The 26,473-nt window shown below is 45.5% G+C and overlaps 1 protein-coding gene across 3 annotated transcripts in view; it reads left to right on the top strand.

The window, feature by feature from the left end:
• Cdc14a (cell division cycle 14A) overlaps window positions 1-26,473 on the top strand; it is a 149,879-nt gene that overhangs the window by 89,383 nt on the left and 34,023 nt on the right. For all 3 annotated transcript variants that reach the window (XM_057793841.1, XM_057793840.1, XM_057793839.1), the window contains exons 8-11: window positions 1,610-1,697; window positions 7,080-7,310; window positions 14,038-14,176; window positions 25,794-25,953. In XM_057793841.1, coding sequence (XP_057649824.1) covers window positions 1,610-1,697; window positions 7,080-7,310; window positions 14,038-14,176; window positions 25,794-25,953 — 618 coding nt within the window. The remainder of the gene's footprint in view (window positions 1-1,609; window positions 1,698-7,079; window positions 7,311-14,037; window positions 14,177-25,793; window positions 25,954-26,473) is intronic.

Here is a 26,473-nt window from a genome sequence, read left to right as displayed (position 1 = left end):
ATTCTTTATTGCAGTTGTTACATATGTGCTCATATGCCTGTAAGATCTTAGGGTCTTATGAAGAGAGTATGTTTATTATGATTAGGTTACTACAATGGATACATTTTCAAGATGTCATGTGAAGTTTCTTTTATATCTTTTATGATTGGAAAGCTTTAAGGAATAGGAATTAGCCAGCCACGTTTTGATTTTCATGGCGGTGGTAATGGGTCACACAAACGAAGCAGTTCCTCTGACTTCCTTGACATTCAAATGCATTTGATACATGTTTATTTTGTACTTGCTGAAGAGTTCATGCTCTGTTTGGCTCAGACGCCTATCATGGATGCTCTCACATAAACCAGAGGAAGAGTTCTTTATATGGAAACTTGTTGCTTCCCTGATGAAGATGGAGACTTGGGGCCAGGGGTGGAGTGGTTTGTGTGCAGGTGTGGATATTTGTAATACATTACCCAGAAGTCTCCCAGTCACCTGCAAAGCCTTGGGTATAACCCATCCCTGTTCCAGTCCTGATGGGTTAATAGCACAAGGAAGGGAAGAAAAAGGGAGGAAGTACTGGAACTAGGCAAGGTGACCCATCTTCTTGGTCTTTAGCTCTTTTCTAATGATCACTTTGAGTATGGAGACCAAAGGCTAATGCTAACCAATCACTCAGCCTGTAGGTACAGTTCACTTGGTTTCATAGGAGTTAAAAGCTTATCAAAAGATAACCAACATTTCAAAGAAGGATTTCACGGAAAAATCTAGTTGGAAGGTCTGACCCGGTAAATCAGCCTGCCAGGGTGATTAGCCAGAGGTAGAAGAGGCTGTCTTGTTGCCAGCCTTTGTTTGGGTTTTGCGCCCCCTGCAGGAGACATCGGCTCAGGGGTTTCGCGTGTACTCAGAGGCAGTGGTTCGCAGTGGCTCTCTATGGTTGTGAGCCCTGGGGGTTCAAGCGACCCTTTCACAGACATCGCTTAAGACCATTGGAAAACACAAATATTTATATTATGAGTTGCAAAATTACAGTAAGGAAATAGTAACGAAAATAATTTTATGGTTGGAGGTCCCCACAACATGAGGAACTGTCACCAGGAGGTGGGGTCTCAGTACTAGGAAGGTTGAGAACCACCCCTCGGAGGAATAATGTGTCTCATTCCGCCTTCCTGACAGTCTTCAAATCAGCACCAGAAGTAGACATCTGCTCCACTCAACAACAACAAAAGCAACCAGGAAAAAAAGGGAATGTGTTTATTGTGAATTATTATTATTATAATTATTATTACCATGGTCATGAAAGGGCTTAGATTTCCCGTTTTCTCTTACCTCAGCCTATATTTTTTATTTTTACTGGAATAAACACTATTTTCATCTTATTTCATAGTAGACTGACTAGAAGACATAACTTTTTCAGACAATCTAAATATTTCGTCTTTTGGGTAGAACGCAGGGACTTTACAAATAGCATTTTGTAATTCAAGTACACCTTGAAACTTCCGTCAGCTTGTCTTCGTTCAAGTCCCATTGATCTAGTACTGATAGTGTGAAAAGTGGTTTTATTTGTAAAGACTGCGTAAGTTGCATAAAAATTATAAACTATTTTCTTTTCTTTTTCCACAAATTCTGCCAGCGAGTTGAAAATGGGGACTTCAACTGGATTGTTCCAGGGAAATTTTTAGCGTTTAGTGGACCACATCCTAAAAGCAAAATTGAAAATGGTAGGTTGTGTTCTCCTTTACCAACTAAACATTTATTTTAGTTCAATTTCATTACTTCTTCTATTTCTGAATCTGTTCTTTTCCTTTGCTAATATCTTTTAAGGAATATTTGTTTATGAGTTTCAAAATTAAGTGGTGTATTAAATGCTAAACTTATAGTGTGTGGCGCTACAACCTGTTTTATTTTTATTTTTTAAAGGCAGATTTATTTTTTTGTGTGTATGTGTGCATGCATACGTGCGTGTGTGTGCCTGTGTGTGTATGAGAGAGAGAGAGAGAGAGAGAGAGAGGAGAGAGGTCCCATTTAGGGTTGAGCACTCAACTTATTCTCAGCTTCTAACTGAATTTATGAATCTCTGCGCTGACAGCTACTCACAGCTTCTCTGTCCGTGGTTGAGAACAGCGCTAGTTTATGTCTTGAACAAATGTTTAGCAGGCAGTTTATCAGGGTGTTTAGCTAGCAAAATGACAGCGATAGATAACTCCCCTCCTCCCTTTTTCCAGGGCCTATGACCTCCCCAGTTATAGGCTTTTGACCAGGTTTATAGTTCCAGGCATGGATTCCCTCCTGTGGAATAGACCTGAAATTCAAACAGAAAGCTGTTGGCTGCCCCCCGTAGAATCAGGTGCTGTTGAGCACACAGGGGACACATCTTGCCTGACAGGTTGATCCTGTAGCCTGTAGGGTCTACAGCTGGATAATGAATCCATTGAGCCACCTTAATTCACACTGTTTTGGCAATGGGGAAAGAGCAAGCCTCCTCTTTTTTTTTTTTTTTTAAGTTTGAATCAATGAATTATAACTATAGAATAAAACATATTTTGGATTTTAGATTTCAAAACATTTCTTTTAATGGACAATGCTACACACACACACATACACACACACACCCCACACACACTCTCTCGAGGGTTGGAGGGTAGCTTGAGACAGAGAATCCTGGAAATCTAAAGTCTTTGTAGGGAGACTGAAGCCTGACTCGCTGTCCTTTACTGGTTGCGGGAGGGACCTGCAGTGGGCTTCCTAACTTCTCTGAGCATCGGTTCCCTTGTGTAGTCCAGTGAGGGGAGTTGATACTCACCTCAGGCATCTAGTGAGAACTGGAGATACCAGATGAAGGGTCTTAAGGCGTCAGGTCCGTTAGCTGCTACACAATTAGATTTTTATCACTGATGATAACCAGCATATTATCATACACAGACTAGTCATTTAAGCCACCTTTTCTTCACTTTCCCATCTTTAGAGCGAGTGCTGGGAAGAGATGAAATGAGGTCTCTTTTAGCTCTGAAATTGTGTGTGGTTAGCCTGCTCTTTTGCGCCTCTGGGTCCTGAGCCTCTCTGATGCCATGTCTCCATCTAGTGGCGAGATGGAGTAAGGGTTGGGTGAGCCACCCATCAGCCCTGGGTAGACTGATAGACACATTGCTAAAAAACTAGTTCCTCATAGCATGTGTCTGAATGCGATGATAACACCGCCACACACTTGTTGAGAAGTCATTGGATGTTTGGATTATTTCTTGACTTTAGTTAATTCAAAGACATTTTAAGAGTTTCTTTAGTTTGTTTTTAAAAACCCCATGCCATTCTCTTACTTGAAAGTAAGTTGAGCCTTACCTGAAAGAAGCACCGGCCCAGGTTCTGGATCTGAGTGAGAGGGTTTAAAGGCTGCCTAGCTACGTGAGCATGGACAGTAAGCCATCCAAGCCTTAGTTATTCTGTAACGGTGGGGTTTACCGAGATAATCCATATGGGGTACTTTGTATGGTGTCTGGGGCACAGCAAGTGATTAGGTATTGTTACTGTCATCCTCTCAATGTCCAATACCATATGTTTACAAGTATGCCCCAGGTGCTTTCTCAAAAGATACCCACGATTTCCCTTATAGTTTAGGTGTAGTAGCTCAACCTTCCATCTACTCCTCATGGACATTCGTGTATAGGCAGAAATTCTCACACCTTGGTGGCCATCAGGAGGTTCAAGGGATGCCAGGAACCCACGCAGAGGTTCCCAGCAGCTGCTACAGCCAAGCAGGGCTCCCCATGCACTTGGAGTCCCTACAGAAGCTTTTATTTCCTCATGACAACCCTTTGTCCTGAGCCTGTTGTTGGGAAATTATCTTACTAAGGAAACCAGTAGAGAAACAGATTTGATTTCCATAAGTAGAAAAGCACGAGCTTTCTCTCTGTGTGTATACATTACTGTGTCCACACAGGAGATAAGTAAGCTTCTTGTAGCCTGGTCACTCAAATGTCCTCAGGCTGGGATTAGTACACCCTGCCTTCCAGTTCTGCCTCCATCTTTTGTTGACCATGGCCAAGTTCACCAGCTAATGCTCCTTCTTGCAGGCCATAGAACCAGTTCTGATAAATGAACTAAAATGACGCCTATTGGCCTACGTGGGGTAACTCACAAATGCCAAGAGAGGGCCAGAGAGCTAGAAAATGGACAGTGGCCAGAAGAAATAGTGTATCTTCAGGGTTCATGTAGGAGAATGGGAGCCATGCCTGGGGACTCCAGCCAGAAGGGATTTTTATTTATGCATTTAAGATTTTTAAAAAATAGCATACATGGTATTAGATATCATTATGGTATTTTTTTTTTTTTTGGTTTTTCGAGACGGGTTTCTCTGTGGTTTTGGAGCCTGTCCTGGAACTAGCTCTTGTAGACCAGGCTGGTCTCGAACTCACAGAGATCCGCCTCCGCCTGCCTCTGCCTCCCAAGTACTGGGATTAAAGGCGTGCACCACCACCACCCGGCTTCATTATGGTATTCTTGAAAGAAGTGTGTTTGAGTAGAGGTGCTTCTCTACCATCCTACCTGCTGCCGCTATACCCCAACTTTCCATCATCCACCTACTGCCCCCATACCCCAGCCCTCCATCATCTCACCTGCTGTCCTGTACCCCAGCCCTCCATCACCTCACCTGCTGCCCCCTATACCCCAGCCTCTCTTATTACCTCCCCAGTTTCTGTTCCCACTTTCATTTCACTGTGCCCCTCTGACCCTCCTTCCTCTGCTTCCCTAGTGCCTCTTTTCACCCTCTCTTGCTCTTCTCTCTAGTTTTCTAGCTTTATTTGTATCTCTGTCCCTTTCTTTCTTTCTTTCTTTCTTTCTTTCTTTCTTTCTTTCTTTCTTTCTTTCTTTCTTTCTTTTTTGGTTTTTCAAGACAGGGTTTCTCTGTGGCTTTGGAGCCTGTCCTGGAACTAGCTCTTGTAGACCAGGCTGGTCTCAAACTCACAGAGATCTGCCTGCCTCTGCCTCCCAAGTGCTGGGATTAAAGGCGTGCGCCACCATCGCCCGGCACTCTCTGTCCATTTCTATAAATACAAGTGTACGTTACAAACTAGGACCCACAGATGAAAGACAACATGTGGTTTTTGTCTTTCTGAGCAAGGGTCACCTTGCTCAATATTATACTTCCCAGATCTACCCGTCTTTATTTTTTTTCCTGCAAATTTCATTTTCTTTACAGCTGAGTAAAATCCATGGCAAATTGGTACCACATTTTCATTACCCACTCGGCAGTTCATGGACATTTAGGCTGACTCCAGATCCTTTCTGTTGTGAATAGGGTAGCAACAAGTATGAATGTGTATGCATGTCTGTAGCAGGATTGGAGTCCTTTTGAGGTATGCTCATGCGTTAATAACTAGGTCTTACGGTCAATCTGTTTTTAACTTTTTGAATGACCTTCGTGTGGATTTCCATAATGGCAGTACTAGTGTGCACCCAACCCACAGCGAATAAAGGCTCCTCTTTCCATACATGTTCAGAAGCACCTGTTGTCAGACATCTTGATGTCAGAAATTTTGATATCACCCACACACGGGCAGGGAATTCAGTACAGAGAGTTTGGCACAGTGAAGGCTCGCAAGAAAGACAGCCATGAAGAGTGTAGCGGGTTCTGGAGAAGGCGGGGAGTCCCCTTAAGGCTGGGAGTAGGAGGACCGAGGACCATGGAGGCTGGGGATAGGAGGACCCAGTGCTCAGAGGGACTACCCACTGCTGTGTGGATTTGGGGTTTGAGGAGTGGACACCCCGAGGCTCTGCTGCCAGAGAAGATGTCTGGCTTGTGCAGGGCCTGCTGGGCTAAGTTAGGAGTTCTGATGGAAGTGCTGTCAGAATAAGAAGAAAGCCTTGCTTTGGTCACTCTATCGTCTCTCCTACTTTGAGAGCAAACAGGAAGGATGCTAGAGAAGTAATTTACATATAGACTAGCATGCAGTCTTAGAATTACAGAATTACAGTTCAAGGGCTGGCTTGGAGCCAAGAGAGAGAAAATACCACTGGCGGGATGAGCAGGACACAGAGCCAAGAGCACAGTGTGCAACCCTCTGGCTCACGCTCTGAAGCCCCTCATCCCGGAGAACTCCACACGAGGTCACTTCACTTATCTGGTCTGCCAAGAATCTGCCAACAGTCGGTGAACTCTGAATGGGTCAATCCCAAATGACTGATAGGTGGTAATTGGTGTCTTAGGAAATTAGTCTTTTTAGCTCCTGGGGTTCCAAGGGCTTACAGTGGCCCAAATTCCCAGTGGTCACTGTGGACGATGGGCCAAGAGTAGATCAGTGGCCCAGTTCCCTCCGAAGCTCACTTAGTGGGGGGCATGCCAGGGCAATCTGGAGATTGTCTCCCCCACCATAAAGAAAATGTCTCCCAAAAGTTACCCTCTTAACTTCCTTCGAAATGCTAATATTTTCAGTTGAACACATATATGTTTATGCTACACGTATGATTGATTCTAACAATGTACACACTGGGGTGACTGTCAAATTTAACACGTGGATCCAGGCCAGCACGCTGCTTTTAATTATAGTCAACATGTACACTAGGACATGTTCCTCCTGTCTAATGGACCCCTGTGGCCACCATCTGCCCAGATGTTATTGTAAGGAGGTAACTTTGAGAAATCTTATATGCTGTGATTTGGACATTGCAGATGATAATGAGTCATAACCCTGTTTTGTAGCAAGTCATATTGTAGATGGAAACTGTAGCTCTGGCTTCAATAGAGCTCTAACTGTAGATGCAATACATTTGTTAAGTAAAGAACAGTGCTCAAGGAGGAATATCACCCCAAGTCACCCCAGCACTGCTCTGCACATCAGAACTGCCTTTTTGGGCTTCCAAGATTGCGCTCCAGGATTCAGATAACAGAGGTTGCTATTTTCAACTTTAATGAACTCTTTCCAACACAGAGAAGGTTTTGTTTGTTTGCGTTGTTGTTGGCTGTGGTGTTTATGGTTAGGTCAGCCGCTGCTTTGCTGGGCCAGCTCCCCTGTGAACTTTCACACTCTCCTGAAACAATCTTACCTCCTGAGAACAGTGAGATTCAAACACCGTACTGTACTCTGCTCACTGCCCCTGTCTGCCTATAGGTTACCCTCTCCATGCCCCCGAAGCCTACTTTCCGTATTTCAAAAAGAACAACGTGACGGCAATCGTGAGATTGAACAAAAAGATTTACGAGGCGAAGCGCTTCACAGACGCTGGCTTTGAGCACTACGACCTGTTCTTCATAGACGGCAGCACCCCCAGCGACAACATCGTGCGAAGGTTCCTGAACATCTGTGAGAACACGGAAGGGGCCATCGCGGTCCATTGCAAAGGTGTGCTCGAGGTCTCGGGCTGTGCTTGGGAAAGGCAAGACCTGCGGGTGATAGAAAACAGCAGGATGCTTTCTTTTGTATTAGACTGTTGGGATTTGAGCCTATTTGAATAATCCCTTCCTAAAGGAAGGATTAATCGGATTAATCGCCTTGCTGGTGGCCCGGCTTTCTTTTCTAAACCCAGGCTCTCTGAGCATTATAAGTAGGGGAAGTAATACAGGGGTGGCCACGGGCTGGAAAGATCACCTTTCCATTGGGAACGTGTTAAGAGGTAAACGTTGCTGGTCCCTTGTCCTCTTTCCTTTCAGAATTACATTTTCTCCATACTCTTCTACCATCTGATGTTTAGTGCTTCCGTGTTGGAGCGTGTGAGTGTGTGTGTGTGTGTGTGTTCACGCGTGTGTAGGCCAGAGTTCGTAAACAGGTGTGTCTTCCTCAGTCACTCTTCAAGGTGGTTTCTTTTTTTCTTATTGTTTCGAGACGCTCTGTCACCGAACTAGGAGCCTGCCTTTTTGGTTACACTGGCTGCTCAGTGAGCGCCAGGAATTCTCCTGTCTCCCCCTCTCGATTTTGGATTATAGGTGGATTACAGTGCTGGCATGATTGTGGATCCTGGGGCTCTGATCGCAGGACCCCATGCTAGTTTGGCAGGCGTTTTATTGACTGTTGTCCTAGCTCCCCTCCGTTGCTTTGCTTCAATGGTTTCTCCACCCTCTTCTACCCCGACTCCACCCCTCTCCTAAGTCCTATGCCTTACAGAATGGAGGGTCGTCCCACCTGTTGCTTGATATGGGGATATCTTCCAATTAACTGGTATAGCTATGTAAGATTTACCTAGCCTCTGGAATGAACACCCCGATCAGAGTATAGCAAGTGTAGGCCTGTTTCAACAAATCAAAATGCAGGATTCCCAGTTAAACTTGAGAGTTGCGTAAACATCGAAAACAGCTCAGATTCCGTCGCAGGTTTTCCAGTTTGGCGGTCTCAAGATTTCAGCTGAAACAAATCATTCCCGGGAACGGAGCCTCTAGTTCGCCTCCCGCAGCTCTTCACAGTGCCGCGAGGTGGCGCTGCTCACACGGCTTTGCGCCCACAAAAGGGTTTTTGTTGCATTTTATGCAAATCGTCCAGTAGGTGTTGGGGATGGTACAGTTCTTTTCATGTGCGGAGCGCTGCTGTAACTGCCTTATTCAGACAGTGTGGCTTTGCTTCTGACAGAAATTAAAATACCATTTTGTAGGCCCTTGTTTCTATGTTTAAGATCTGAGTAGGTGGAGGAACTTTGCTGAACATGTGAGCTGTAGCAGCGATGCGAAGCTGCATTCTCCCAGCAGTCTGGAAGCAAGTGCACGTGGCCCTGGATTTAGGGATGGCTCCCGAAGTGGGGCTGCAGCCACCTTTGACGCAGCTCTTGTGCGGTCCTCCTTCGCGAGGGGTAGACCCTGGCTTGCAGGACAGTCCTTTGGGTTAGGTGCTCCGTTCTCACTAGCTTGCTTCTGGGCTCTCTTCCCCAGGCAGGGAGCTGGCTTTTCTGAATGTGTTTCACAGGCACCCTAAGTTTATTTTATTGTAACCTTCCTGGCAGGAAGAAAGATACTCTAAATAGAATCTTGTGCCAGCTGCCTTTGACTCCCAGGCTGTTGAGATAATGGGGCCCAAGAAATTGAATTTTCCTCAGGAATGTCGTGCTGGGAGAAGGAAAAGGCTGAAGCTTGGTGCCAGCTAGAAGGATAGTTTTCTCTCTCTCTCTCTCTCTCTCTCTCTCTCTCTCTCTCTCTCTCTCTCTCTCTCTCTCGTGTGTGTGTGTGTGTGTGTGTTTCACATCACTTGACAGCTTGTAGGATCAGGGCCACTTTGCAGGTCTTAAGGGGTCACTGAACCTTTGTTCCTCCACCCACTGAAGCGCGTTGATCGCATCTCCTTTTCCAATTTCTACCATCAAATGTATCTTTAATTAGAACACTGTGGAATGGGTGACTGAACCTGGCTCGTTTTGTGTATGTGTGTGTGTGTGTGGGTGGGGTCGGTGCTGTTGGGGTCCAGGCTCTGACCTTAACTACTGTGGTAACAGTATTTCCATATTGTTAAGGTTTGCACAGACACGAGACAAGGCCGGTGTTTCATGTGTCAGCATAACCCGAGGCTTGTGGATTGTGGTGGTGAAGGTTAAGTAGGAGATGCGCCTATCATCTCTTTCAAAGTTTCAACATATAGGCCTGTCTCTATCTATCTATCTATCTATCTATCTATCTATCTATCTATCTATCTATCTACTTTCTATCTATAAAATCAGCATTTTTCCTATGAAATTAATTTGTCCTTTCCTCTAGTCAATTGTTTTACTATTACTAGGTCATGTGTATTTGTGTGCTTATAAGCCATATTTTGGCTCAACAAATTCGAGGGCAAAGGCAAAGCTTTCATTTTTTATTTAAAAAATATTCATACAGTATTTTTTTTTTATCATTCCCCCCCCTCCTCCAACTCCTTCTTTATCCTTCTTATCTCCCTCCCTCCCTACCTTCATGTTCTGGTTCTCTGTTAGGAAAACAAGAAAACAAAAAATGAAAATCAAAACAAACAAAAAACCAATAAGACAGAAAAAAGTTCAAGCGGGGCTGGAGAGATGGCTCAGTGGTTAAGAGCACCGCCTGTTCTTCCAAAGGTCCTGAGTTCAATTCCCAGAAACCACATGGTAGCTCACAACCATCTGTGATGAGGTCTGGTGCCCTCTTCTGGCCTGCAGGCATACAAGCAGACAGAATACTGTATAAATAATAAAGAAAGAAAGAAAGAAAGAAAGAAAGAAAGAAAGAAAGAAAGAAAGGAAAGAAAGAAAAAAGTTCAAGCAAAATAAAATGAAATGAAAACCCCCTACCCCCAGAAAAACATGGCCAACTACTTCTGGGTATGGGATCTGCTCTGAGGTGTGGTTAACGTATACAGTGAGATTCCACTGGGCTGAACTGATTTCCCTTTGCTGGTGGGTGTCTATTGCAGATAGCTTCTCACTTGGGGTGGGGTCCCACGTTCACTTCCCCTCTCACTGATGGGACCCTTTCTAGCTTGACTGTGTGCAGATCTTGTGATTGCTGGGACAACCGCTATGGGAGTGCTGGCCTAGCCCCTGTGAGCTCACATGTGTGCGTCAGTCTTCTGCGGTAGATGGTGCAGAGAGATACTTTGGAGCACTCGGTCCTAAATGGGATAATTTTTTAACCTCCCAATGCCCCCCCCACCACATTTCATACATACACACACACCACACACACACACACCACATTACACACACACACACACATACATCACACACACTCCACATAACACATACCACATCACACACACACACACACACACACACACACACACACACACACACACACACCGAGGTTCAGGGATCTAAGTGGAAGCCGAGGTGGAGCAACTGTAAGAGCCAGAGGTGGTGGATGACGCCAAGGAAACAGTGTCTTCCAGACACAGCTTTCATTTAAATGTAGTGTTTCTCTCGGTAGTTCATCACATCTAAGACATTCTTCTGGGGAAAGAAGACTCTGTGGTTAAATATTCTTGTTACAGGCTTTCTCTGTATATTACTTACCTGTGAATGTTTGCCTCTTAAGAAATAAATATATTCCAAAGCTACACAGAGAAACACTGTCTTGAAAAACCGAAACAAAAAAATTATTGAAAAAAGAAATGAATCCACATTTTTCCCATCGCAGAGTTATTCCCCCATATTTTCAGCGTCACGTCCATAAGGTGTTGAAGTGAGTTCTCATGGAGGACGTCACATTTGCATGTGATGCTCCTTAGATATCAGGTGGCTTCATCCTCCACCCCCCACCCCCGCTCGTTCACACATGTAGGATTCTTCTTTGAGGTCACGTGAACCTTTGGTTTAATTGCAGATGTTTTATTTTTAATGGCGTACTTAGCTACCTGGGCTTGCTAATTACTTTGACATCTGCCCTGATTAAGTCAGCTTAATTTTCTGGATAGTCAAGCGGCACTTCGTGTTTTAATTGCGCTAAAAAGAGGTGGTGGAAGGGAGCCTCCTATCCTTTGCTAAACGAACTCTCCCGGGGACTGCAGAGAAGGAAACTGTCGTGCGTCAACATGCAGGGTTACACAGAGGCATCAGACACAGCCTCGTGCAAAGATATGAAACCCACAAGCCGGTGTCCACAGTCTGCTCTGTGGTTGCTTACAGGAATGGCTGTGAACGTGAGACGTTTTCTAGCAGGAATATTAATCTACAGTACAGCACTGCTGCTATTCCGTTGAGTGCATATCGATGCCCTATTGGGGATCAAAGAAGGACTGGCAGTCTGAAGCACTTGGAATAACTAGGGCACTGTGCACCCTCGCCAGGCTGAGCCAGGGAGCCCTTTAATTACGGATGCTTTCACATTTTTGCTAAAGTTTTAATAGAAACTTAGCGAAGCACTCCTATTCTGTTCCCTGTGGTAAGAGCTCCCAACTATTGAGTGCTAAGTAGGTTCTTTTTATAGACCTAAAATTATAGACTCCTTGCGAAAGGGGGGAAGTAACTTCAGTTTCAGAGAAATTTGAAAATTTGCAGCACCACCTTTCGGGTACGAGTAGGATGGGGGAACCTGGCTGGGGGCACAAGGCAGCTCCCTGCATGAGGAGCGGTTGGGGGCGACTCTGTGAAGAAGCCCCCCTGCTCTGCAGACAGGGACCTGTCCTGGAAAGCCAGGAGACTGGCTTGTCCTGGCGCCTGCTCTACCGTGCCCGGCTGCGTTTCCTCCATGCAGTTAGACTAGCTTTGTGAGCTCTCCAGAGAATCTTCCTAACGGTTTCTCCACACTAAAGCGGGAGTCCAGCGCGACTGTGTTTAACTTTACCCTCTTATTGATGTCAATGTTTGATCTGGGACAAAAGTGTGCTTGACCATAGGACACACACGCACACCTCATCTGATAACAGTGGTTGTGTGCCTTCAAAACGGAAAGGTGAATGGGAGGGCAACATCAGGCGCTAAGGGCATGAGCGGGGCTGCCCTTTGTCCTTTCCTTTTCCTGTCTGATGCGCATTCTAAGCAGTAGCGCTGTCAAGTGGCTGGACTCCTTGTATTGGGTAAAATCCTTTTTATTCTTCTCCGCATAAAGTACAGATTTACAAGTGGGGTATAGGTACCCATAGCAGTGCAATTTCATGGTGGGCGATGAGAAGGAAAATGTCTATAGACGCTCCTGGGAAGCAGTAATATAAAAAGGTCAGATGGCTCAGCGGGTAACGATGCTTACTGTCGGGGCTGCCCACCTGAGTCTGATTCCCGGCTACACACGGTGGAGGAGATAACCGGCCCTTGAAAGTTGCCTTCTGAGCTCTACATACACATGCATAACACAGATAAGTAACGTAATTAAATGTAATTAAAATAACTACAGAAAACTGATTTAAAGATATTCGTTTTCTACATCTTGACACCTCTTTAATTAGATTGGGGTTAAAAATTGATAAGCAATGTTGTATATTTCACCATTGGACATTACGACTGTTTAATGTTGATTAAATAGTGTGCATTTCATAGTCCTGGGAGATGAGATCATCTTCATTATTTGACCGAGGAAAGCTGAGAAAGGGGCCCTTGAAAATACAATATTCTGTTTCTTTTTCTTCAGTCACTGGTTTTATTTATTTATTTCAGCACCAGGGATTGAACCCTGGTTCATGCATGCTTAACAAACTCCCTGTCACTAAGTTAGAGCCCTAGCCCTAGACTGTTCAGAAACAAAGCTATTAACTAGAGTCAGTCTCTCTGTCTCTCTGTCTCTCTCTCTCTGTCTCTCTCTCTCTCTGTCTCTCTCTCTCTTCTTCCTCTTTCTTTCTGATAGGGTCTCGCTATTTATCCCAGGCTGGCCTTGAACCTCATAACTTCATGATCCTCTGTCTCTTCTAGTCTAGGATTATAAGCATGCGCCACCACACCTGGTTTCCTTTTCTAATGAAATGTTTTCAGGAATGAATTTCAGGTTTAGAAATTTTAGTCATTTTAAAATTCACTGTGACCCAACCAAAATGTCTTTCTAATTCATCCATCATTCCTTATTGCTGTGTCCCAGCCCCTCTTGGCCATCTTTGCACCCCTGCCTCCTTCCATCCTTCCCTTCTGCCATCCCTTCCTCCCTCCCAGCCAGTTTCCTCTGCCGGACCCACTTGTTCCTGTCCTGTCATTCTCTTACCCTAAAATGCAGGGCACTTCCGTTTTGTGCTTTGCATTGGTGAAGGAAAAATGTAGGTGGTTTTTGTTTTGTGTTGTTCTATCCCTTTTTATCAGAACTGGGGATTGAACCAGGGTGTGCATGCTTGGCAGGTGCTTTGCCATTAAACTACATCTCCAGCCTGAAAAATGTATACTCATGCATGTGCGTACACACACACACACACACACACACACACACCTTGGTTTTTCAAGGCAAGGTTTCTCTCTGTAGCTATGGCTGTCCTGGAACTCACTTTGTAGACCAGACTGACCTCGAACTTAGATATCCTCCTGCCCCTGCCTCCTGAGTGCTGGCATCAAAGGTATCGCCCATCAGGGGGGAAAATGTATATTTTTACATGAGAGAAATTGTGGGAACATCAGCCATAGTTCCTGTCATCGTGCTAGAATCCAGTGTGGTCCATGGACAGGGTCATCCCCCTGCTTTTGTGGATGCAATTGCTACACTCGGCATTTCTTCTGTTTCCTTTTGCACAGCTGGTCTGGGAAGAACCGGGACGCTGATAGCCTGTTACGTCATGAAGCACTATAGGTTTACACATGCTGAAATCATTGCTTGGATCAGAATTTGCCGACCAGGCTCTATCATTGGACCCCAGCAGCACTTCTTGGAAGAGTAAGTACCCTTGCCTGTACTACTGTACTTCATTCTTGTCCCCGGTCCTTCCTACTTCTTGTTCCCTGTCTCTGGACCGATCATGAAATGGCTGCGTCCTTGGAGAAGCCGGCGCCTCGGGTAGACTATTGTTGACTTGACAGCTAAGGTGCTCTGACCCCGTACTTTCTACCTCTCAGATCAGGTGACAATGAGAAGAACACACCATCCCTGCCTACCCCTTTTCTGTCATCTTCTCTGATGTGGCTACGGTGCAATTTTCGTGTGTCATCTCACTTGGCACTGTTCATTCCCTTCTTTTGTTTGCGTGTCTAAAAGCAGAATGACTAAAAAAAAAAGACCCTCACAACTGGGGTCAGTCACTGGGTTTAGTGAGACAAGCAAGCTGCTAGTGAAACGGCAGCTTCTGGCTTTGTGCAAGAAGGTGTGGAGGAAAGGGAAGGTAAGACGAGGTGTCCATCCTGGTCCAGGTAGCCGTCGGCTTCCTGCTCACCAGTCGGGAATTCCTTATACATTCACTTGTTCTTCTGCCTTTCCTTTCGACCCCAGGTCGCCAGGTGGAAAGGCACGATTTGTAAGACTGCTCTTTCTGAAACAGCTGGTTTCCCCTGAAAATATGAAGCACTTTTGCCAATTTACCGACAAATACAGGGAGGAGGGGTTTTTTTTGGTTTGTTTAGAGGTAAGGTAAGGTTTCGAATAAAAGCTCTGTTTGACCTTGACCTCAATATGTAGCTGAGGATGACTTTGATGTCTCTGCTTCTACCGTCTGAGTGCAGAGATGGCAGGCGAAGTGTGACATGGCGTTGGGGAGTGAACCCAGAGTGTTTTGAATGCTAGGCAAGTGCGCTAACCACAGGGCAACACTTCCGTCCTCACTGGGGGAGGAGGTGAAGTGGTCCTAGTTGCCTTCAGTCCACTTTGAACATACTCTCCATCGCTCATATCTTAACACAGACACTCCCATCCTTTGCTTTCCTGTTGGAATGACTATGTTGACTAACCCTGTCTTTTCTATAGAATGATTCTATTCTGACTTAAATCCGTTTAGTTTGGATGAGGCGACCTAAGTTAGAAAGCGATCCAAGTAAGGTTTTAACATCTGAAATGGTTGAGAAGTCTGAGCCCGAGGGATTATTGGTTTATCAGTCCTCCAGGGAATCACTGCTAAGAAAACGAGCATCGGGAGATGGGCAGGAAACCCTCTGCCTGAGAGCGGGAGACGGAAGTGTGTTTTTAAGAAAACTTATGCATAGATGGGGTCGTTAAAGGGATGGATGTGTCTGGGCTTTCCCCCGTGGGAACAAACATAATTAATCTGTCGTTAGGGTTTTTTCTTAATGAGACTCCCAACCACAGGCTTCCGCTGGTTGCCTGTTGTGCATTTTATGCGTCTGCAGCATGGGGTGCATGCCGTGTGCCTATTATATTAATTGCTTGGTAATATTGAATAAGTGGCCTCCAGGTTCAAAACTCAAAACCCAAGTGTCCCTAAACCTAGTTGCTTAAGCCATTTTCTCAGTCTCAAAATGAGCAGTTGGAAGCCAGCTTCTTCGAAAGGTACATCGTTCCTTCTGGCGCTCTGCTGGGCACATCTTACAGGACCCAGGACACCACTGTTTTAGGTCACAGTATTTCCCCCTCACGATGTCAGGACCCACCATCCTCCCTCTTTCTCCTCGTGTCCACCTCCCAGTGCTCTCCCCACCCCATTTTTCTCTGCCTTCTTTCATAATGGGACCAGAAGAAATCAGGGTCACAAGGCAGCTGTGCTCTGGCTTGAAGCAATGCCTTTCACCTGTAGGTGCACACACTATAAGACTTTGGCAGCATCCTTCGATGTGAGTCACACTACAGTTTTCAAAGTATCTGCCTATGCAAACTGATGTGCGGGAATGACCTACTTCCACAGCTAAGTGTTGTGGTGCTTGCATCAGAAACTTCCAGAAAGTAGATTTCTTTTATACTTTGTGAGATGTTTTAAACTTGCACGGATTAATGCCTGTGAGGCTCATGGGTTCTCCCAGCCCTTTCTTAGCTAGCCTTCTTTGGCATTGTGGTCCAGGGCTATTCTGCCAAGTATCAAAGAACTCCTTACTCTCCTGTTCTCTCTTCTTTGGCCCTCTGTTTTGTCTTTTCCTAGCCCGTGATTGGTGTAGCTCCCGGGGGATGTCATTTGGTGCAACTGGTACGCACATTGATCCAACAGCTGTGTATTGCTTGCAGGCTTGCTCCAGACAGTCTTCTTGCTTCCAGGGGGTAGCCGGTTCCGTGTCAGCCAAGGTTCATAGGATACTCGCCTTTCCCCTGGGAGCGGAATGCAGTGGGTGACTATGTGATAGCTTTTGATGGCAGGTGTTGTGACGATGTGATAGACAGGTGGGGTGGGTGACAGGTAGGGGCAAGGAGATCTCTCTGCATGGGGAGGTCAAGGAGAGCTTTACTGATGAGTGCTGAGCACTGCAGGGCAAGAAGAAACAAGTCCCGTCTGCATCCTAATGCAGTCCGCATGGGCCGTGGTTTCAGTCTGGAGCGAAGGCTATATAAACAAGGTATTACTGCAGTTCATGGAGACCCTGGAAACTCAAAGATCACTAGTTCAAGGCCTGCTGGGCCCCCTAATGTAATAGGCCAGCCTCAGAAATACAGAGAGATACCGTCTCCAGAAACCCAAAGGAATAGAGCGACAGCTGGTGTCCATGGACTGTAGTAAGCTGGGTGTGGGTGTTTGGGGGGAGGGTCAGTGAGTTATCAAAGCAACCCTCTGTATAACCTTCCTGAGCCCAAGAAGTAGAGATCACCAGCACCCCACACCTGGTCTTGTGGTCTTCACCATTCAACACCCAGTTCTGACAAAGTGACTTTTGTTTTGACCCGCCACACCACAGATGGACTGTGCAAGCTTTTGAGTCTTGTCTGGGCAGAACCAAGCAGTGTGTGTACCCAGCCTTTTAAATTCCACGCTCTTTGGTGCTATTGACAGGCATGTCTGTTCACTTCCAGCGCTATGTAGCTTTACAGTGTTTGACTACGTGGTGTTTTGTTCTCTTGCTGAGTGGTTAAGTCGTTCCCAGTGTTGGCTAGCTTGGGTCTTTTGCTTGCATCTGTTGGATACGTACCTGTGCGAGAGCGGTTGAGTATGTATGCCTTGGGCCTTAGCAGTATTAGCTATCAGTTTCTGGAAGTCTGGTGGCTGAGGGGATGAGAAGTCTGCACTTGGTGTGGGGCTTGCATGCAGTAGGGAGCAGAATGAGAGGCAATACAGGTCTCTGGCCTTTGAACTTTCCTTTGAGAGCAGAGGACTCTGAAGGGCTGAACTGGGTAATAAGTTTACTTACTTTCCCTCTTCCCGTCCTTCCTGTTATTAGTCTTAGGAACTTTATTTCAAAAGCCCCTTTCCTGCCACTTTAAACACAGCACTGAGCTTTCTTCTAGGCGATTTTGTGTTAACAGCGATTTCTCTTTCGTTCTGTTCCTGAGTTGCCGCCGAGAGCCGACGAAAGGCTTTCTCTGTGAAGTGTGAGCAGCTCAGAAGAGAGCTTGTCTCATCTTCCTTTCATCATGCACCCCGAAGTTCCTCACGAGGGGATTCGGAGTAGTAGTTAGTTTCTGCCTCTCTTCTCTTTCTTCCCAGTCACCTGCTAAGAATTAGCCTCCCAGGAAGAAAGATTTATTTGAACTCATGGCCTCCGAGACATCAGTCTGTGATTGCTTGGCCCTGTTGCCTTTGGGTGAGCTGCAAGGCTGTGCATCCTGGCAGGCGGCGGATGGAGGAGCAAAACAGCTGGCCCCACCTGGTTATGGCTGGGAAGTGCTCCACCCCGTGACTTAACTTCCCTATATGTTCCATTCTCCCATGGGCCAGGGGCCAATCATAGAGACCTTTGGGGGGCGCATTTAGCATTTTTTGACATTTGCTGTTATAGTTGTCTAGGTTTTGGGTTTTCCTCAGTAATCTTTCATTTTCCTGTCGAGATCACTCTTGTCTACCTTTGAGATCATGTCAGACATGGCAGGGCCCTTCCTTTCCTCCTTCCCACCCTTCTCTCTTTCCTTCCTTCCTCTTTTTTTTTTTTTTGGTTTTTCGAGACAGGGTTTCTCTGTGGCTTTGGAGACTAGCTCTGGAACTAGCTCTGTAGACCAGGCTGGTCTCGAACTCACAGAGATCCGCCTGCCTCTGCCTCCCGAGTGCTGGGATTAAAGGCGTGCGCCACCACCGCCCGGCTCCTTCCTTCCTCTTATAAACGTGTTGAAAGCCACTATGGAGGCACCTGGGAAGTTGCAGTAGAAGTGACAGCTTGGGTTTTGACCCATGGAGTTCATACTCTGGGGTTAAGGAGAAACGCGCAAGCAGAAAATGTATAAATTATGCAGCATCTCTGATGGATGCCATGCGGAAAAATAAACCAAGAAAGAAAAATGCGGTGGGGGTGGAGAAGAAGGCAGCTGTAAACAGGGACTGCATTAGAAAGCACAGATCACGTGGAAAACCTTGGAAACTTTTTCTGATTTTATTTCTTCCATCTGGGTTAGTTTTCAGTCTGGCAGGTAGACGGCATATACACGTGTGGTGTGCACAGTGGTCCGCAATGTGCATGTATTGTGGAGTGGCTAACTAAGCGCATTAACAGATGTCTCCCCTCGCATACTGTCATCTGATAAGGCACAAACATAAAAATCCACTCTCTCAGCAATTGTCATGTGTATGGTGTGTGGCTGTTAGCCATAGACACCATTCTGTACCAACAGCCCTGTTGAGCGTATTCCTCCTAACGAAAATGCTGCCTCCTTTGGTCAACATATCCCAACCTTCCACCCCCAGCCAATGGTGGCCATCATTTTACTCTCAGCTTTTGTGAGTTTGACTTTTTAGTGTTTGTAGGGACTGCAGCATTTGCCTTTCTGTTCTTGGCTTATTTCACTTAACATAAATAAAGTCCTTCAGGCTCTTCTGCTTTGTTGCAAATGGTAAGATTTCCTCTTTTTTGTTTGTTCGTTTAAGACTGAATGCAATTGCAGAATGCCCTGCTTTCTTTGCATGGATGGATACTTGGTTTGATTTCTTGGTTATTGTCGATTATGCTGTAGTGAACACAGGCACGCAGGTCGTTCTTTACGTACTGGCCCAGTACTGGGTTACTCAAACCATATTGCATGTCTTTTCTTTTGAGAACTGTACATACTGTTCTCAATAACAGCCATGACTTGCGTTCTCCATGGGGGCAATGCGGCCAGGAGGGTTTCACTGAAGGAACAACACTTACTTGCTCATGAGAATGTCTGGGAGATCCTTGGGTTAAAAGGGAGACGAATAGTAGATGATACCAGAAGGTATAAAGGTCAGGCCACTCAATGTCCCAAGATTTCATCAGCTCTTTTTATCTATTTATTAGTTTTATTTATTTTGTGGGGTTATGAAAAGTCAGTGAAGGTATCAAAAACTTTTTATTTTGAGGTAACTGTTAATTCGCATATATTCAGAAATAGTAGTGAGAGATATAGTGTGCCCTTTGCCTGTTCCCCCAAATCCCTAACACTTCTTAGACGAGAGTGTGGCTTAACCAGGATGTGGACGTTGGTGCGGTCAGTGGGGCTCGTCCATCCCCGCCAGGATCTCTCGCCACTCTTGCTTCTTCCCACCCCTGCTATCTAAACTCCTGGATGCTGTGGGACACACACACAATTTCACTCAGGCCTTGGAAGACTGAGGCAGGAACAGCCCAGCTTTGAGGAGCTACCCTCTGTTTGCTATCTAACCTAAAATGCTATCATCTTGCAAGTTTTTGTGGTGTCTAAAGAAATGTTAGCCTACCCTCACCATTTATCGTTATTTTAGCTATCTCACCAGTGAACACTTAGAACCACAGTGGAGGGAGTCATAGTCTTGCAGAAGGATGAAAAGGCCCACTTTGTTCACCCTTATTATTCATTGTTCTAGTCTTTTCCTTTGATTAAAGGAACTTCTCTAGGTGATTTTCTTATCTTGAATCATGTGTGTGTCTGTGTGAAAGCATGCATGCCATAGCACACACTGGGAGGTCAAAGGCCAACCTTAGGTGTTCTCTGACCACAGAAGCATTGAAGGCATCCATGTAATGAGGCAGATAACGAGATCTTGCAATCAAGCCCCCTGACATCCTGGTAGGGGTGGGACTCTAAGATCCCATGTCAGCCTTGGCTGGTATGCTAGACTACGGCCGCTTTTGTTTTGCCTTTATCCCCTGTGGTGTTTGGTTGTGCTAGAACATTCACTATGGAAAGTTTTCCTGTTTTACTAGGTTCCTCCTTTCTGGGCCTTTGATGACAGAAAGCAAAATTTTGTTCATGGGAAAAACTATTCCGTCATCATTTGTGGCGCATTCCCTTCTTTAGAAGCAAATATGAGATTTATATGCAAAAAGAAACCCCTGCAACCTCATTGCTATGTTGTCTCTTGATTCTCGTGGTTCCTAACTGGTTTGCCTTCATCCATTTCTTTCATATATGGGATTTTAAAAACTGATTTAGTGAGAACAATGAGGGAGCGTATGTGCATTTGATCTTCCTACAAGTGGTGTCAGCCTTGTCTTGGGAGAAAACCAGCGTGGCTGTAGTGTTTGGCCTGATGTCTGTTATGATAGGCTGAACTGATGTGCCTGACGGGACACATCATAATCTCTTGTTCCTGTTGGGTAGCCTTAGAAGGAAAGAGGAACTCTGCAGAGCTGATTAAGGATCCTGGTTTTGGCGGGAGTATCCTAAACTACCCAGTGCACCTGCTCAGATCTTACAGTCTCAGAAAAGGTTCAGGGACTCATTTAGAAAAGGCAGTAATGCAGAGAATACATGGCTGCACTTTGAAAGTGGAGGAAGGGGACATACGTTAAGGAGCTTGGTAGTCATTGAACATGGATAAAGATGAGAAAACAGATTCTCTCCTCAGAGCTTCCAGAAGGAACTAGTCCTGCCCACACTTTGATGTTAGCTCACTGAAGCTTTGATTAGATGCCCAAACTGCAGAGCCCCGCAGAAGTGAACTTTTGTGTTTGTTGGAAGCACTGTGTGTGTGGCCATCTACAGAAGCTCGTGCATCTTGGCGTCGTCAGGAAGTACTGACAGTAAGATGCTCAGGTTCCAGTGATAGATGAGGTTATTCTGAACTTCTTGCGGTTGTCCTACTTTTTAGCAGCGAGGGTGATGGGGGTGGGGGGAGGAGGGTCGTGTGGTGCCAGTATTGCTCAAGGAGGACCGGGCTGCAGCCTGTATGAGATGAATCAGATAGATGGAGGTCAGCGTTGGGAAGGCTAAAAAGGAGCCTGCTGCAATCTGTCAGGCAGACAGGCTCACTCAGAGGTGGATATGGGCTGAAGAGTTAGAGACGCGTACCAGGAACATTTCAAGGGTAGGCTTTGAAGATCGATTCTATGAAGGATGGAGAGTATGAAGTCAGCCATGACGCAAAATCGTGAATAATTAACAGGGCCATTAGGAGAGGACTGGGGGTGACAACTGCTCCACAGTTTCTCCGTCTGTCACAGATGATGGAGCAGGCAGGACGGACTGCAGTTTTTTTCTTTTGGAATTGAAAAGCCAATCAGGGCCTTTTGAGCTGTATCAGTTCTAAATCTGTGTCTGCGGAAAAGCTGGTTAGTCATATCCTAATTTCCTTGAAAATTATAAAAGTCTATGTCCAGGTGGATGGCTGTGTCCTGGGTACACACTCTTCTTTGTCTCTGGTGGGGAAAGGTGTGTGGCGGCACTGATGCACATGACCGATCAGCCGTCACATCAGCAGTTCGAGCCTCTTTGTTATGGTCTGATATTTCTCTATTGAGAGATTTCCCTAGGATATAAAGAAAGCCGTGTCTGTTCAAAATACACACCAAGTGTTTTTCTTAAACTTGAAACCCAAAATACCATTCTTGAGCTATAAATATCACCACAGGCCCCAAATGTTTCTTCTCTTAAACGCCCTCTAGATTCATAAGATGACACCCAGATATTTCATTGTTGTTAGCCCACCCTGAATGCTGGCTACTCAAAGACAGTCTTCAACCTGTAGACGTGTGGAGTTAGGCTGTGTTTGTTAGACTCCTTTCTTACCCATGTCCCACTCTGCCCAAACTTCCTCTGGAGAACCCGCACAGAGCTGAAAACCTTGACACTGTGGGTCTACTGTGAATTGTCTTTACGAAGTAACAATTTTGTGTTTGAAACCCCTTTCAGTTTTTTTTTAAAAGATCTATTGTATGCGTGCTCATGTGTATGTGCGTGTGCACATGCCTGCTTTTCTGTACATGCACCCAGTGCATGCAATTGCCTGTGGAGACCAGAAGGCCTCGGTCAGATCCCCTGGAGCTGGAGTTGTGGGTGGTTGTGAGCCACCTGATATAGGTGCTGGGAACTGAACCTGGATCCTCTCTCAGAGCGGCCAGTGATCTTAACTGCTGGGCTGTCTCTCCAGTTCACCCCGCCCCGCTCCAACCCTTTCCAGTCTTAAATCCGTGGATTTCCAAGCTCACCATCCTGCTTTCCTAGCATGGCTAATATGCGAGCTGTCATCAGAGACTCTTCTGCATTCTCAGGTAGTTGCAAGCCCCCTCTTCAGGGTTCCTCGGCCATCAGAGTGCTTAAGGGTCATTTGTTAAACACTCATCCTGACTGAGCAGATCTGGGGTGGCCTTTGAAAGTCTGCATTTCTAACACAATTCACTTGTGTGCCCCCATGCTGGTCCTTACCCCACGTCAGTTAACAAGGGACTTCAATTCATTTTTACTCTGGTCTACCCTGTCTTAGTTAGTTCTGTGAAGAAATACCATAACCAAGGCAACTCTTATAAGAGAAAGGATTTAGTTGCCACTTGCTTACGCTTTCAAGGTTTAGTCCATGATCATCACGTGGGCAGCATGGCAGCGCAAAGGCAGACAGGGTGCTGGAGAGGGAGCTGAGAGTTCTGCATCAGGATCCCCAGGCAGCAGGAAGATAAAGCCCCTGGGCCTGGCTTGGGATTTTGGAAACCTCAAAGCCCACCTCTGGTGACACACTTCCTCCAACAAGGCCATTCCTCCTAATCTTTTCAAACAGAGCCACTTCCTGGTGACCAAGCATTCAAGTCTATGAGCCTATGGGGGCCATTCTCATTCAAACCACCATATACCACAGCTATATACCACAAGTTGCCGAGTTATACCACAGCTTTCACTGGTCCTTAGAAAAGTGGGTGAATTAGTCTCACAGTTGGTTTGGGCTGGATGAGAAACTAAAGTCGTTTAACTACTTTTTGTTTTAGGAAATTTCTGAAAATACACACACACACACACACATACCACATACACGCTCGAAAAAAAAAAAGCGCGATAACAGAATACATTATTGGCTCACCGTAAGGCGGTGAGGGAGAATGTGCGAGCCTCAAGGAAAAGCAGCTTCTCTGTGTATCCCTGTATTCAAACCCAGAAATACTTAGAACGGTGCAACTGACCTGACTTGCACTAACGGCAGGCTATTTACAAAGAGGCTTCCAAACCAATTACACATGGGCTCACATTGAAGCCGAGTTATTTAGTTATTTTCTCATATCCCGCATCGTTCCAGCCTAGATCCGACTAATTTGGGCCAGGATGTGGCCAAAATCAATTACCCCAGTCCTGGCTACATCTCTCTGGGAGGCTGCATTCAAATCAAGACACATCTCTGCCTGTTGCTTCTAAGAACGTATTAGTGAAGGGCCAGTCGTTTCTTGCTCTTGGAAAATGTGCTTGCAGGGTTGGGAGATTGGCTTCCAGCAGATGTGTCAGCTCCACGAGAACTGAGTTTTCAATGCTAAATACTTTAAAATACATGTTTTACTTCTTTTGTTTGAGACGAGGCTTTTAAGGGGCGACAGACACCACTATAAAAGTGAGCACCGTGTGCGTGTCCTCTATGGGAAGGCATCTGCGTGAAACGCCGCTTCCTTTTGCTCAAGAGGCAATTGCGTGCATCATTGCTTAGCAACACTCGTTTCAGCACTGACACCTTATTCAGCTTTAATATTCAGGTTCAGATCAAGTCTTTCCAGAGACAGGGTAGGCTGAGTCTTTTAAAGCAAGCAAGTGGAAGCTGTCATTTGCGATTTTCACCCCAGGGCTGCCAGCACCGTCCGAGTTTTCATTTTATCCCTGCTGTTTGAATCGGACATTTCTTTTCATTTTAACGTCTTTTAGGTCCTATTTCATATTGTTTTCTTTTAAATCTCAGAAAAACACTACCATAGCCTCTGTACTTGGAGCATCACATTCAAATATCCTGGCACAGCTCCCGAGACCCATCATGAACCAGAGTCCTTCCCTGCATCCTCGGCTGCAGGCAAATCCACCAGCCCGGTGTTCTCTGCCTTGCCATTTCCTCAGCTTGTGCTTGCCTTGGGGTCCGGGGTGGGGGTGGGGAGGATGATCTTGTCTGGGTGAGTCCCGCTTGTCTTTCCAGATGAGGCCTTGCTTTGCTTAAGGACAGGGATGTGTTCTGAGAAATGCATCTTTAGGCATTTCTGGCCACTGGCTGATATACTTTGCAAACATGCATGGTATAGGTTGGCCAGTCACCAACATGGAGGTGCATGCAACTGCTGTATTATAACACAGCATTGTGCTTTATGGTAGACTTCCTTTTTCATAGGGACAAGCAGAGGTTGAGGGAGGGAGGGGGAGAAGTGTGTACGTGTCTATGCTGGTACATGTGCACATAGATACTTGACCTCTGGACTCATGGAGGATGGCCAACTCCAGATAGGGCTGGGCCCCTTTGCCTGGGGTTTTGCATGAGTCTGGCCCACTGGCCCTCGGTATGCTGGATTTTAAGTTGTTTACTTTCCCCATTTTAAGAAACTTCTTGAGGAACAAGGATTCTGTCTTTTACCTTAAATTCCATCTTTTCTCTGTGCTTCACATGTGTGAACTTGCCAGCATTGGTGGACAAGGCAGAGCCCCTTCCTTGCAGCAACAATTGAGTTCCCTGGTATGAATTCATCAGCCATCTTCTGACCTATTATTCTTTCTCTGTCAAGGACGCTGCTACTTTCCCACTGTTTAAAGCCCATAAGAAGAGTCACGCATCCCATTAGGGCTGTGATAGACAGACAGAGGTGTGAAGTAGAGAGCCCGAGGGGCTTCAAAAGCGAAGGCAAGACACCTTGAAGATATAAAAATGTAAGAGGCTAGGCTATGATTTTCTAAACATTTGCACAAAGCAAAGAAATATTGCAGTTGTTTTGAATCTGTGTTTTTACAGCTGGTATAGAAAATGAACTCTGACTTGGTGGTATCTAACGTCATCAATTTATATAGCCTAGGCTTAGAAAATACCGCTTGAGAATTAGCTTCCAAAAGCAACTTCTACCTCGATAGAAGACAGGGACAGCCTGACTTATTAGTAAACTAGGGTGGATAGATTTCTGAACTGTGGTTCGTATTTTAAAAATCTCATTAATTTCTTAAAAAGTATTTAGTTTTTTTAGGCACATAATGGTGTATTCTATGATTCTATCCCCTTTCTAGTCTAATTGTTAGATACTTGGTTAATATCTTTCTTGTTAAGATATCATAGCATTGAGATGATGATTACAGTTTATTTTATTATTTATTTCTCTCATTTTTACAGGAAACAGGCATCATTGTGGGTCCAAGGAGACATTTTCCGATCCAAACTGAAAAATAGGCCCTCCAGTGAAGGAAGTATTAATAAAATTATTTCTAGCTTGGATGATATGTCTATTGGTGGAAACTTATCTAAATTACAAAGCGTGGAAAGGTTTGGAGAGGTGAGTTTTCCCTGGGAGAAGCTTACTTCCTTAGCACCAGCTTTCTTCATGGCTCCCCACTGAACATGCAGCATACGGCTCTTTCTCTTCTTTCATTTTTAAACATTTTTTTATTTGTGTGTGTGTGTGGTGTGTGTGTGTGTGTGTGTGTGTGTGTGTGCTACATCACGTATGTAGTGGTCAGAGGATAACTTTTAGGGATTGGTTCTCACCTTTTACCATGTGGATTCTGGGGATCAAGTTGAAGTTGTCATCAGGCTTGGTGGAAAGCGTCTTTGCCTGCTAAGCCTTATCACCAGCCCAGAGAACTTTTATCTGTTCCCTGCGCTCCCGAGAGGGCTATGTTTCTAAGCGTGGGGTCATTGGCCTCTCGAGTACAAAGCAGAACACAGAAACCGGTTGTCTTTGTAAAGGAAGCCATAATTTAAGGGGAGCAATTATAAAGAGAGTGATTCTGATGTAAGGAGTATTTATAGAAAGGCAACAGAAAAGTAAAGTTTCCGTTTGAAAACAGAAATAG

This window comes from Chionomys nivalis, chromosome 18 (assembly GCF_950005125.1).
Source record: "Chionomys nivalis chromosome 18, mChiNiv1.1, whole genome shotgun sequence".
NCBI lineage: Eukaryota > Metazoa > Chordata > Mammalia > Rodentia > Cricetidae > Chionomys > Chionomys nivalis.
This window is presented reverse-complemented; position numbering and strand designations above follow the sequence as displayed.